General features: G+C 47.4%; 1 protein-coding gene across 3 annotated transcripts in view; it reads left to right on the top strand.

The window, feature by feature from the left end:
• The window catches only part of LOC311227679 (NACHT and WD repeat domain-containing protein 2), a 51,700-nt gene that overhangs the window by 23,819 nt on the left and 14,689 nt on the right, over nt 1-13,192 (top strand). For all 3 annotated transcript variants that reach the window (XM_084313424.1, XM_084313423.1, XM_084313425.1), the window contains exons 5-6: nt 4,030-4,227; nt 12,755-12,896. In XM_084313424.1, coding sequence (XP_084169550.1) covers nt 4,030-4,227; nt 12,755-12,896 — 340 coding nt within the window. The remainder of the gene's footprint in view (nt 1-4,029; nt 4,228-12,754; nt 12,897-13,192) is intronic.

The following is a 13,192-nucleotide window of genomic DNA, read 5'->3' on the forward strand; positions in this document are numbered from 1 at the left end:
ACGGGCGTATTTATTTTCACAAAAAACAGAAATGTGCAGCAAAACAGTAACTCCATTAGAGGGGAATGTCTTCTAGTCAAGTAGGGCTCTGCTGCACTGCCCACAGCAGGGTTGACTCTGCGGCTCTGCAGCCCTGTCCTTAGCAGAGTGTACTCTGCGGTTCTGCGGCTCTGCAGCGCTGTCCTTAGCAGAGTTTACTCTGCGGTTCTGCAGCGCTGTCCTTAGCAGAGTCTACTCTGCGGTTCTGCGGCTCTGCAGCGCTGCAGCCTTAGGTTATCCCAACTTGCGGGAAAAAGGAAACGGAGAATCTCATTAGTCCCAGAGCGCAGAAAATACAGGGCAGAGTCCAGTAACCAAACAAATCTACACTTCTTCAGTGTTGTAGGAAACACACAAAAAACTGAACCAAGGCGGAGAGTCCAGGACAGAACGAGGATTGCAGTTCATGGAAAAATAGTCCTCCAAATGAACTCACCAAAAGCAAAGCCGAAGTGGGTAACGAGGCACGGGTCCACGGGTCCACGGAGGCAGAGAGAAAAACACAGCAGCAACTTCCAAGGGGCGCACTGGAGAAACAACGAGAGGGAACAGCAGTAGAGCTGGTGGTGACAAAACGACCCGACACAGAATGATCAGCAAACCGAGTATAAGAGTGCTCCCGCCGAGCTGACTCCTCTCAGGTGCGTGATGGTAATTGGCACTGAGAAGCGCGCAGTACTGGGCCAGCCCTGACAAAAGTAAATCCATAGGCTGAATATGATTTATTATCAGCATTTTAGGCCTATTATTTTACATTTCAAAAGTCCCCTCTAGATAAATGAAGCACAAAAACAGAATTCAGAATGGTATAATGGGATATGTGAGGAAGGGAGCTGGCATTTTTTTGCGAGGGCATGGCCAGTTTATCCTGCTAACTGAACTAAACCCTGCGCTGGAGCAGGTTCAAACTTTTTGATCTGTTGCCATAGTGATTTAGACAAACGTGCTTCGGGGAACTGAAAGGTCTGACTTATGTCAAGTTATCCTGAAAATTATCCGGCTAACTCAGTTAGCCAGGTACGAGGAACAGGGCCCTGATTTAGTAGGGGAGGGCAGGTGGTGTGTGCACAAGGCCTGCTGTTCTACTTTCTTAACAAAAAGGGTGCTAAATAGCACTCAAAGTGGTTATTTGGCTCATCTACAGGCTGTGAAAAAAGAGATGACAAAATAATGAAAAGAAATTTAAGAAATACAATTATAATAAAAAACTAAAATATATACTATTAATATTAACTCAATGAGCGCCTAGAGGTTGCTGTTTACCGTCTGGTAAGAAGGCCAGCGCTGTAATGCAATGGGAATAATGCCGGTGTTTGCGAGTGCTAAAACTATATTAAATATTATAGCTATGGATCTAATAAACACGTCGATTGTCAGTGAGTTTCTTCCGGTCAACATGCAAAAAACAGATAATTTTTTCATACATACATTTCCGTTTTATACCGTGGTGAATAAGAGTATAGTTTTAGAGTGATCCTGTCGAATCCCAATAAACTCCAGCAAACGGCGCTTCAATGCATTTCCTTAGAAATCGTGCCATTTGTCGCTTGATTTATGAATCGTTCTGAAATAAACGCTAGATTATCTGTATTATATGTTTCATCATGCGCGCACAGAAGCGGGGGCTGAAAAGTCGCCCCTCCGTGCTTTGGTCGGCGCCAACAGCACACACACACAGACACATTGTGATCATTACGAAAGAAACATCGGATGAACCCAAGATTGGTAACATAGAGTCCTTACCTCACATCTGATCGCCATTCCAAATATTGATCGCGTTTATTGATCCAACGTTTTTCAACCAAAACACATGAATCCACGCTGCTCCAGTATCCCCCAATCCGTGTGTTATAACGTTACTCTTTCCCGAGAAGGAAAACCTGGACCGGACTTCTTAGAATGATGCACAGCCCCAGCCAGAGGGATTCCAATGATGTGCAATACCGGCTGTTACGAAGGATCAGATTAAACCGAATATATATATTTATTGATTGATATATATTGCATAATATTTGTATATCGTCTGATATCCCTTGTGTATTCTTTGTACATATACACGGAATATCCCTTTAACCTAGTACAGACCATGATATTTCGTTCTCCTATTGGACAGCGGTCACTGCCATACCCCCAAGGTCTAGTTCAAAGTCACCGCGAAGACATGTCTGTACATGCCCGGCTTTGCCCAGGAATACGAGACAGAAATAAGGTTGGCACTAGATTATTCACCGTACGTATAAATACGTCGCAGGTGGATACAGCAGTAGTCTTGTCTTATCCTAATACGTTCGTTCAACGTATCGTTCGTTCCTTACTAGTAAAGCCTTCATCACGAGTCAACGACCAAGTGAAGTGAGCAACCGTGCATCTAAATAGAGCACTTATAACCGCGTGCGAATAGGATAGTAAAGTGTCAGAGCTTAGTGGAATAACGTCAAGTTCGACCTAGTTAATGTGAAGTACCGCGCACCGGAGAATCTACACCGGTGAATGCAGAGCCCTTTCCAGCTGGATTATTGCTTTGGTCCTGTGGATGTTGGAGCGGAGGAGAATCGTCTACACCCCACTACTGTGTGGGATTTACCCGTGAGGAACATCACTCGAGCCCGTCTCTTGGAGAGGCTGGCCGGCTTTCACCTATGCTGCACGCATAATTGGATTACAGCTGCTGCTTTCGTCTGCTGATCAAAGGAGTAATGTACCGTCTCCCGTAGCTGGAGTTTATTGATTCCCCGTTGATCCAGAGCTTGCATTCGAACATTTCCTCCCCTTGCTGGCTTACAACCGGAGGGACCCTACCAGTATCTCCCGCTGCCTTGCTAGAGTACCATAGATATAGTTCCTAATATTCAGGTTGTATTCATTATCTCCTGCGTAATATGAGAATGGACATACGTTATTGATTTGCTCACGCACATTCTTTGCCTTATAAGCGCACCCTACGTAAAGTAAAGTATTGTTATATATACTATCATTGCTGCTCTAGCTACAGTTGCCGCTAGCTAGGGGAATGGGGAATGGGGGTTGGGAAGGCGAGACGGCCTTGGCTCCCCCCCCCCTTGCCCGCATATTAATTAGCTGCCGTCAGGCGCCAGACAAACACGGGAGGAGGGGGGTGGGGGAAGTGGGCGGGGGGTAGGGTGGGAGGACCGCATACCACTCTCTCTTATCTTCATTCGGCTCTGGATCATGACCTTGAGCCCCTCCTCTCCCCAGCGGAATTTGTTATGGCTCGGGGGGGGGGGGGGGGGGGGGGGGTCACACTCTGAAGTAGAAAAAATGCTTCTCGAATGAAAAATGCCCTGAATTAAACATGGTTTAGCGCGGCTTGAATTTTCACAACAATATCCAGAATGACTGCAGATCTCCGGTGTTCATCTGCCTGGTACGCAGCGAATATCTTAAGCAGTTCAAGGTGGCAGACCTCAATATTGGCCAGTGTCGGCAAAGCCAGTGACTGAAGTCCATCCGAAATCTTCTTAAGGCAAATCCACCCCCAGGCAAGCATGAAAACGAAAATCCAAATATCCTCAGCCTCAATTTCGATGGGGTAGATGCAAGAGCTCTTCCAAGAGCCCCACGAGTCTATATTATGAGTACAGATGACAAGTACGGTATGAGGAGGTAGTCGTATGTTCATAATTAATTATGTCAATATTACATTTATTTGATGCTTTGAAGGTACAACAATTGCATTTTCAATGAAAAATGTGTCAGATTTAACGTGACTTCCTTTAATCTAAAGTTCACCACTATGTAACTATGATTATAGTTAGTGCTCTCATCACTGTGATGTGTCTATTTCATGCCCATTTTCTATTCTATTTCATGTCTATTTTATGTCTATTTCATGCTCATTTTACTGCTGTGAAGCACTTTGGGCTGCATCTCTTGTATGAAAGGTGCTCTACGAAGACATTTTATTATTATCATTATTATTGTAACCTAACTCTTTGACGTTCCCTGTGTGTCCACGCGATGGCGCTGTAGGCTCTGGTGGGACAGCAGTATGGTGCCGCCAGTCTTCCCAGCCAGCTGGAATCCTCTCTGTACCACCTGCTGCTCCAAGCGTGCCAAGGGGCGGGCGTTAGGACCCAGCCACTCGAGAGAGCTTACATCAGAGATGAGAACACCCTACCACCGTCATACTGTCTGAGACACCCACCAACATACACACACCAAGCAGAGGTTAGTATACACACAAACACACACCACGGTGTAATGTCACTCTGATGTCCAGCTCTATTGTAAAAAGTGATAACATATTTGGTTTGTGAACATGAACAACTATCATAAGAATGAATTAATATGAATATGCTGTATATTATGTAGAAAAAATGTGTATAGACAAAACTCCCCAGAACTCTGTAAATTAAAGCAGTGTTTGTCAGAGTGGGGTCCAGGGATCCCCAGGGGTCCTTGAGAGGGTTCCAGAGGGTCCCCAGAACAATTTATAATAGATCAATTTCACCAATATTTAATTCACTAGAAGTTTAGCCCAATGAGAGAATACAAGAATGACTATTCTGATCATAGGTTTCTCTCCACTGTTATCTCCACCTACATACATTATATATATTGACTGGTTATGCTAGTGCTGAAACACTCCTCTGCTTCAAGCCTGAATGAATTACATTCTGTTGCATTATCATGAAGTGCTTCAAGAGGCTGGTCCTGGCTCACCTCAAACCTGGCCTTTCACCCTCACTGGACAGTCACCAATTCACCTACTGTAACTGAGGGGTACAATTCCCTGACTGTATTAATAAGTATGGTATCATTAAACCACTACTGTCTTATGTACATTACTACTGGCCATACAGTACACAGGTATATGATGTGAACACTTCCCACAATGACACGGTTCCACACAAAACTGGGTTTAAGTATTTATTAGCAGCAATGATAGTACATAATATACTTTACTTAAGGTGCGCTTATAAGGCAAAGAATGTGCGTAGGCAAATCAATAACGTATGTCCATTCTCATATTACGCAGGAGATAATTAATACAACCTGAATATTAGGAATTATATCTATGGTACTCTAGGAAAGGCAGCGGGAGATACTGGTAGGGGTTCCCACCGGTTGTAAGCCAGCAGGGGGAGGAAATGTTCGAATGCAAAGTCTGGATCAACGGGGACTCAATAAGCTCCTGCTATGGGAGGCGGTATATTACTCCCTTGCTCGGCAGACGAAAGCAGCAGCTGTAATCCAATTATGCGTGCAGCATAGGTGAAAGCCGGCCAGCCTCTCCAAGAGACGGGCTCGAGTGATGTTCCTCACGGGTAAATCCCACACAGTAGTGGGCGTAGACGATTCTCCTCCGCTCCAACATCCACAGGACCAAAGCAATAATCCAGCTGGAAAGGGCTCTGCATTCACCGGTGTAGATTCTCCGGTGCGCGGTACTTCACATTAACTAGGTCGAACTTGACGTTATTCCACTAAGCTCTGACACTTTACTATCCTATTCGCACGCGGTTATAAGTGCTCTATTTAGATGCACGGTTGCTCACTTCACTTGGTCGTTGACTCGTGATGAAGGCTTTACTAGTAAGGAACGAACGATACGTTGAACGAACGTATTAGGATAAGACAAGACTACTGCTGTATCCACCTGCGACGTATTTATACGTACGGCGAACAAACTAGTACCAGCCTTATTCCTGTCTCGTATTCTTGTGCGGAGCCGTTCATGTCCAGGCAAGTCTATGGCGGTGACTTTGAACCAGACCTTGGGGGTATGGCAGTGGCGCCTAGGGGACCGCTGTCCAATAGGAGAACGAAATATTATGGTCTGTACTAGGTTAAAGGGATATTCCGTGTATATGTACAAGGAATACACAAGGGATATCAAACGATATACAAATATTATGCAATATATATCAATCAATAAATATATATATTCGGTTTAATCTGATCCTTCGTAACAGCCGCCTCCGAATTAGTCCCACCTAATTAGATAAGCAGAGACAGATTAACCGCACTGTCCACTACTCACTGTCTGTTGTGAGGGTAGGGCAGTTCACAAAGTCAGGGGGTCATGGTCGTCATCAATAGTGTTGGGGAGCCTTGGCAACTCTATCAGCCTCGCCACGGGCCGAGTGTATGTCCGCCCTTGGACGAGCACTTCTGCCGCTCTGACCTTTCCGTCGGCACCAGTGGTCACTTTGCTTACACGGCCGGCCGGCCACGCAGCTCGGGGTAGTGACTGGTCTATGATCATGACGACTGGACGGGATGAAGGGGGGCTTAGGAGGAAGCGGGCCTGAGACTGCTTTGATCTGTGCTTGGCTGTGCCTCCTCCTCCTCCGTCTGTTTCTCTTGTTTGCTCTGTACCCCGTCTGAAGAGGGGCCGGTGCCGGCCGCCCCGTCAAGGAGTCGCTTTGGGTGCTGGGTTCGAGGTCAGCTACGTCTGGAGCGCAGCTGAGGGGGGTGGAGTTCCGAACTCCCTCTTGTGCCCATGGTTCTCTCACAGGCCTCTCGCTTAATGTCAATAGCCTCTCAACGGGCTGTACGAGAGAGTGGCCGGTGTCGCTCACCTTTGTGTGTAGGCAGCGTGTAGACGTGGGTTGACTGTCAAGTCCGTAGAGAGGGCCCTGGAGCGTCCATCCCAGTCGGGTCTGAACCGCGACTGGGCATCCTTTGGGTCCGATGTGGGCCGCCTCAATTGGGAGAATGAGGTCCGCGTGGTCGGAGCCGATGAGCAGGGTCGGTGTGGCGCCGTCGATAAGCGGTATAGGTAGTCGACGTAGGTGCACATACTTCGCCATCAGCTGTGGGATGGGGTAGGTGTACTGAGACAGGCCTATGTCGTGGCTGGTGAAGACGTTGGTTATACTATACTGCTTCTCGGGCTGGTCCACCGCTGCTATCTTGAAATAGACCTTCTCACCTTTTATGGTCTTCTGGTCCCTTCTGATGGTGCGTATTGTCATGGTACCTTTGGCACCCCGCAGGCCCAACTGGGCTGCTGCGGAAGCGAGGAGGAGAGTCTTTTCAGACCCATCGTCCAGGACGGCGTAAGTGTCCAGGACCTTGTCCTCGTAGCTCAGGAGCACTCTGACCACTTTGATGAGCACTCGGGGGGTTCCGCTATGCTGGTCAATGTGGAGCACTCCTGTTGGTCGGTTGCTTTGGATCGTCTGGGGTGGTGCCGACTCGCGGTCGTCCGAGTAGCACCGTGACTCCCAGTGTCTGCTGTAGCAGTCGGGACACCAGGGAGCGGTCTGGTGGATCTTTGGTACTGGTGCCACCGCCTCGGCATGGTACATTACCGCGACGGGCCCACTCTGTTGTCCTGGCTGATGCCTGTTGATGTCATGCAGGACCTCCAAGTGGGCGCCGCCGCACCTGCCGCACTTCTTCTTCAAGCGGCACTCAGCTGCCAAGTGGCTGCGCGTGCAGCGGAAGCAGCGGCGGTGGTCCTTGATCCACTGACTCACCTCATCCGTGGTCAGCTTCTTGAAATCGTCGCATTGATACAGCCGATGTTCCCCTTCACAGTACTGGCATTCAATCTTCCACTCCTCTTTCGTCGAGGGGGTGTTGTGGTTCTTGTGCTGCGGTACTGATTCGGCTTGGTGCATACCGGTCACCGACCGGCGGTTATCATTTGATCCCCGAGGTCCTGGTCTTGGGCTTGGTCCACTCCATACGAACGTGTCCAGTCGTAGGCTGCTGACCTCCCTGGCGAGGAAATCAGACAAGTCTAGGAGGGATGCCTCTGGACCGTTGGGGTTGCGGTGGTCTCTCTGCCGCCGAAAACGCTCTTGTCGGGCGGGAGGGAGCTTCTCTAATATTCTCTCTACATTAGAGTTAGCGTACAGTTCGTATATCCCCTTTTCCTTTTGGGCCCCCAGCATCCCTACCAGGGACTGTACCTTGATAGAGAGGTCATCCAATGCTCTGTTGTCTCTGGCTGGGGGGAGACGGTCAATGTCTCTTATCTCCTGTATCACGTAGTCCCATATGCGTCCATAACGTTGGTCGAGAGCTACTAGAGCCGCGGTGTATGGGGTAGTAGAGTTGGAATATGCCAGCGCTATATTGTGCGCTCTGGGCACCTTCAGGTGCTTGAGTAGGATAGCATACTTGTACGTTTCATCCGGTACATCGGACATCATTGTCTCTAAGCACATTCGTAGCTCTGTGTACTGTGCTCTGTTCTCGTGTGTGAAGTCCGGGAACGTCGGTGTGCCAAGGTACGATGCCATGGATGGCTGGCACATCGGTGAGCTTTGGGGGAGAGGCCTCCTGGGCGAGTCTCCCCGTGCGTGTCGTCTTGGCTGTTACTTGGTGGGTACCGAAGGTCGGGTACCCAGGTGCTGTTCCTCGGTGCTGACGGTGCGTCAAACTCACCCGTGAGTTGAGTAGGGGGTTTGTAGCGCAGTGCCTCGGGGCTGACGTCTGGGCTGTACTGGACCTCCTGGTCCAGAGTATGTTGCTGCTGGTCGGGGCTGTACTGGGCCTCCTGGTCCAGAGTACGTTGCTGCTGGTCGGGGCTGTACTGGGCCTCCTGGTCCAGAGTACGTTGCTGCTGGTCGGCTTGACATTCCTCCTTTTCCTCCTCCTCTTCCTCTGCTAGGTCCTGGAGTCTTCTGTTCAGTCTCTCGGCGTGGTCCGGTTCTTCCCGGTTGCTGGGTCTCGTATGGACCGGCCGGGGAGGGGGTTCGGAGACGTGGACAGGATCCTCATGTTGGCGGGGTCCCGGGTCGCTTGGTCGGGTAGGGGAATGTGTCCTAGACCCTTGTCGTGACGATCTCCGGGAGCTCCGTGCGGAGTGAGGGGGTGTCGCCATGGTAATCAATTTGTCCATCAGCTGCGCCTGCAGCCGGTCGCGCTCTGCCTCGCGCTGGGCATGGGCGGCGTCGCGCGCTGCTTCGCGCTGGGCATTGGCGGCGTCGCGCTGCGCATTGACGGCGGCGTGCTGCGCATCGGCGCGGCTTCTTTCAATGTTCTCTTCCGTCTGAAGGCGTCTGGTCTCCAGTCTTATGCGGTCGTCTTCACTCCTTTGTTGCGCCTGGAAGCGCTCTCGCTCGGTTGCAGAATGTCCGCGTTCACTGAGGGCTTGCGCTTGGAGTTGCGCGTGAAGGCGCTCTCGTTCGGCTGCAGCTTGTTCGCGCTCGCTCGTCTGTTGCGCTTGGAGTCGATCGCGTTCACCCTGAAGTCGATCGCGTTCGGTGGAGGCTGCCAGGGTGGCGATGAGTGCCTGCGCCAGCATCTTGTCCGCTTCGCTGGGGGAAGACACAGGCGGAGGTGATCGGCTTCTGGCAGTGCTCGTTGGAGATCCGTTCTCCTGTCGCGCTCCGAGGAGATCCATCTCCTGGGTATGCGTCTCTTCTGGTCGTGGGTCGGGTTCCGTCCCTGGAGCGCTTTCTTTATCCTGGAGCTCTCCGGGGACTGTCCCGTTGGCGTTGTCGGGGGGTGAAGTCATGTCACGTCCCTCCTGGTCCCCGCCGTGAGCTTGGTCAGTTATGTTAGAACCCACTAGGGTCTCTACTGGCGGGGTCGCCTGTTCGGTAGGGTTTGACATACTTTTACTATCCGCTTTAGTTATTCTATCCGTATTTAACTTCTTTTTAAAGCTAGGTATTGGACTGACAACGTATGCCTCTAGATAAGGAGGTGGCTGATGTCTGCGCTGCGGGCGATCTAGTTTAGGAGAACCGTTTGTGGAGTGTTCATCATCGGCCATGTTAATATTAATATTATATTAATATTACGCTAATTCTTATCCGGGGCTCGAAGGACCAATTGTAACTGAGGGGTACAATTCCCTGACTGTATTAATAAGTATGGTATCATTAAACCACTACTGTCTTATGTACATTACTACTGGCCATACAGTACACAGGTATATGATGTGAACACTTCCCACAATGACACGGTTCCACACAAAACTGGGTTTAAGTATTTATTAGCAGCAATGATAGTACATAATATACTTTACTTAAGGTGCGCTTATAAGGCAAAGAATGTGCGTAGGCAAATCAATAACGTATGTCCATTCTCATATTACGCAGGAGATAATTAATACAACCTGAATATTAGGAATTATATCTATGGTACTCTAGGAAAGGCAGCGGGAGATACTGGTAGGGGTTCCCACCGGTTGTAAGCCAGCAGGGGGAGGAAATGTTCTAATGCAAAGTCTGGATCAACAGGGACTCAATAAGCTCCTGCTATGGGAGGCGGTATATTACTCCCTTGCTCGGCAGACGAAAGCAGCAGCTGTAATCCAATTATGCGTGCAGCATAGGTGAAAGCCGGCCAGCCTCTCCAAGAGACGGGCTCGAGTGATGTTCCTCACGGGTAAATCCCACACAGTAGTGGGCGTAGACGATTCTCCTCCGCTCCAACATCCACAGGACCAAAGCAATAATCCAGCTGGAAAGGGCTCTGCATTCACCGGTGTAGATTCTCCGGTGCGCGGTACTTCACATTAACTAGGTCGAACTTGACGTTATTCCACTAAGCTCTGACACTTTACTATCCTATTCGCACGCGGTTATAAGTGCTCTATTTAGATGCACGGTTGCTCACTTCACTTGGTCGTTGACTCGTGATGAAGGCTTTACTAGTAAGGAACGAACGATACGTTGAACGAACGTATTAGGATAAGACAAGACTACTGCTGTATCCACCTGCGACGTATTTATACGTACGGCGAACAAACTAGTACCAGCCTTATTCCTGTCTCGTATTCTTGCGCGGAGCCGTTCATGTCCAGGCAAGTCTATGGCGGTGACTTTGAACCAGACCTTGGGGGTATGGCAGTGGCGCCTAGGGGACCGCTGTCCAATAGGAGAACGAAATATTATGGTCTGTACTAGGTTAAAGGGATATTCCGTGTATATGTACAAGGAATACACAAGGGATATCAAACGATATACAAATATTATGCAATATATATCAATCAATAAATATATATATTCGGTTTAATCTGATCCTTCGTAACACCTACTGTGAGAACAGCAGCACAGAGGACGGCATCTCCTCAGCGCTAAATTCTGCCCTCTCCCACCTGGATGAGAGCAATACCCATGTGAGAATGCTGTTCATCAACTTCACCTCAGTATTCAACACCATCATGCCCTCCAAACTCATCACCGGTACACCCTTCCATACAATTGAGTCCATCCATCACAATCGGTGTCTGAGGAAGGCATGCAGCATTGTCAAGGACACCTCTCATCCCAATCATGGACTGTTTGCCCTCCTCCCCTCCCGGAGACACTACAGAAACCTCCTCTCCAAGTCAAGCAGACTCAGGAACAACTTCTTTTTCTCAGCTGTCATCTCTCTGAGAGAGATGACAATCAATCAATCAATCAATCAAATTTATTTATAAAGCACATTTCACATGACGCGTGTCAACCAAAGTGCTGTACAGACTAGAGGGTAAATACACAGATACATATAGACAACAATCACACTCCGTTTTATGGGAGGGCACACAGGCAAACACATAGAAAAACAGACAGAGACTCTGAACTCTGCTGCCTACTCAATTTATACCTACATAGTGCTTTCACTGTCTACAACTGCCCTACACTGTAATTATATTAATAATAATAATCTTAACTACCTACCCCACTACACTACAGTCTACCCATATACTCTGTATGATAGCATATACAACAGTGCTGTACATATCGCATATATACATAATATATTAATATTTACCGCATATACTGTATATACATATCCATATCTGTCTGCATATATATATATATATATATATATATATCCTCATATACCTACTTATACACCTGCATATAACCCATATAACTGTATGATAGCATGTATGATAATGCTGTATATACCAATATATATATATATATATATATATATATATATATATATATATATATATATATATATATATATATATATCCACCTGTCTGTACATACCTGCACATAATCATTTACATATCTGTAGATACTATATCTATATCTGTACATACCCCTTACCTACTCTTACTAGTTCCACTGCTGGCAAGTATGACTATCTTTATACCTGTATCACTGTACATATTGGCATTACAACTCTGTACAGTATATACATCTGATTAGCACTACACCCAGTACACAGTACATTTCAGTTTGAGTCAAATGTACTCAGTTTGAGTAAAATTGACTCTGCAAAATGTACTGTGTAGTACTAATTTATATATAGTATACACACTTTAATCATCTGTATCATCTGTACTGTGCACTGTGGTTGGATGTTAAACTTATTGTACTGTACTTGTGCTGTATAATGACAATACATTTTAATCTAATCTCATCTAAATTAGGGTTAGTTATTAACTGTTTATTAGAGTTAGAGTTAACTGGTTATTAAGGTTAGTAATTATTATTTCCACCTCTCCTTCTTCTTCTTCTTCTTCTTCTTCTTCTTCTTCTTCTTCTTCTTCTTCTTCTTCTTCTTCTTCTTCTTCTTCTTCTTCTTCTTCTTCTTCTTCTTCTTCTTCTTCTTCTTCTTCTTCTTCTTCTTCTTCTTCTTCTTCTTCTTCTTCTTCTTCTTCTTCTTCTTCTTCTTCTTCTTCTTCTTCTTCTTCTTCTTCTTCTTCTTCTTCTTCTTCTTCTTCTTCTTCTTCTTCTTCTTCTTCTTCTTCTTCTTCTTCTTCTTCTTCTTCTTCTTCTTCTTCTTCTTCTTCTTCTTCTTCTTCTTCTTCTTCTTCTTCATTTCTTGTTGGTGTCTTAGTTTTGTGTGGAGGAGGAGGAACTAGAGAGGAAGTTGGGAGAGGAAGAGGAAGAGCTGATGAAGATGTTTCAGATGTCTGTCAGCCTGTGTGTCCAGCAGGGTCTGATAACGCCTGAGACAGCCCTCAGCTTCTACCGATCAGGTCAGCTCCATGCGCACGTGTGTGTGCGCGTGTACGAGTGTGCAGGCACGTGCACACTTGAGCACCTGCCCTTTTGTGCCTCATAAAAAAGTGCCCTTTTTATGCAACGTTTTTTTTTTATGCATTTAAAGTCAGTGATAAAAGTGTTTTTCAAGGATAAGTGAGCTCCTGCACTGATTATTATAGTTCAATATTCAATATTTGATCACCACCCCCCCCCCCCCCCAAAAGGCCCCCCAAAAATCACACTCGCACAGGCCCAGTGCCCTTTTCAGCCTTTGAGCACCTGCCCCTCT

This window comes from Notolepis coatsorum (assembly GCF_963971535.1).
Source record: "Notolepis coatsorum genome assembly, chromosome: 1".
Classification (NCBI taxonomy): domain Eukaryota; kingdom Metazoa; phylum Chordata; class Actinopteri; order Aulopiformes; family Paralepididae; genus Notolepis; species Notolepis coatsorum.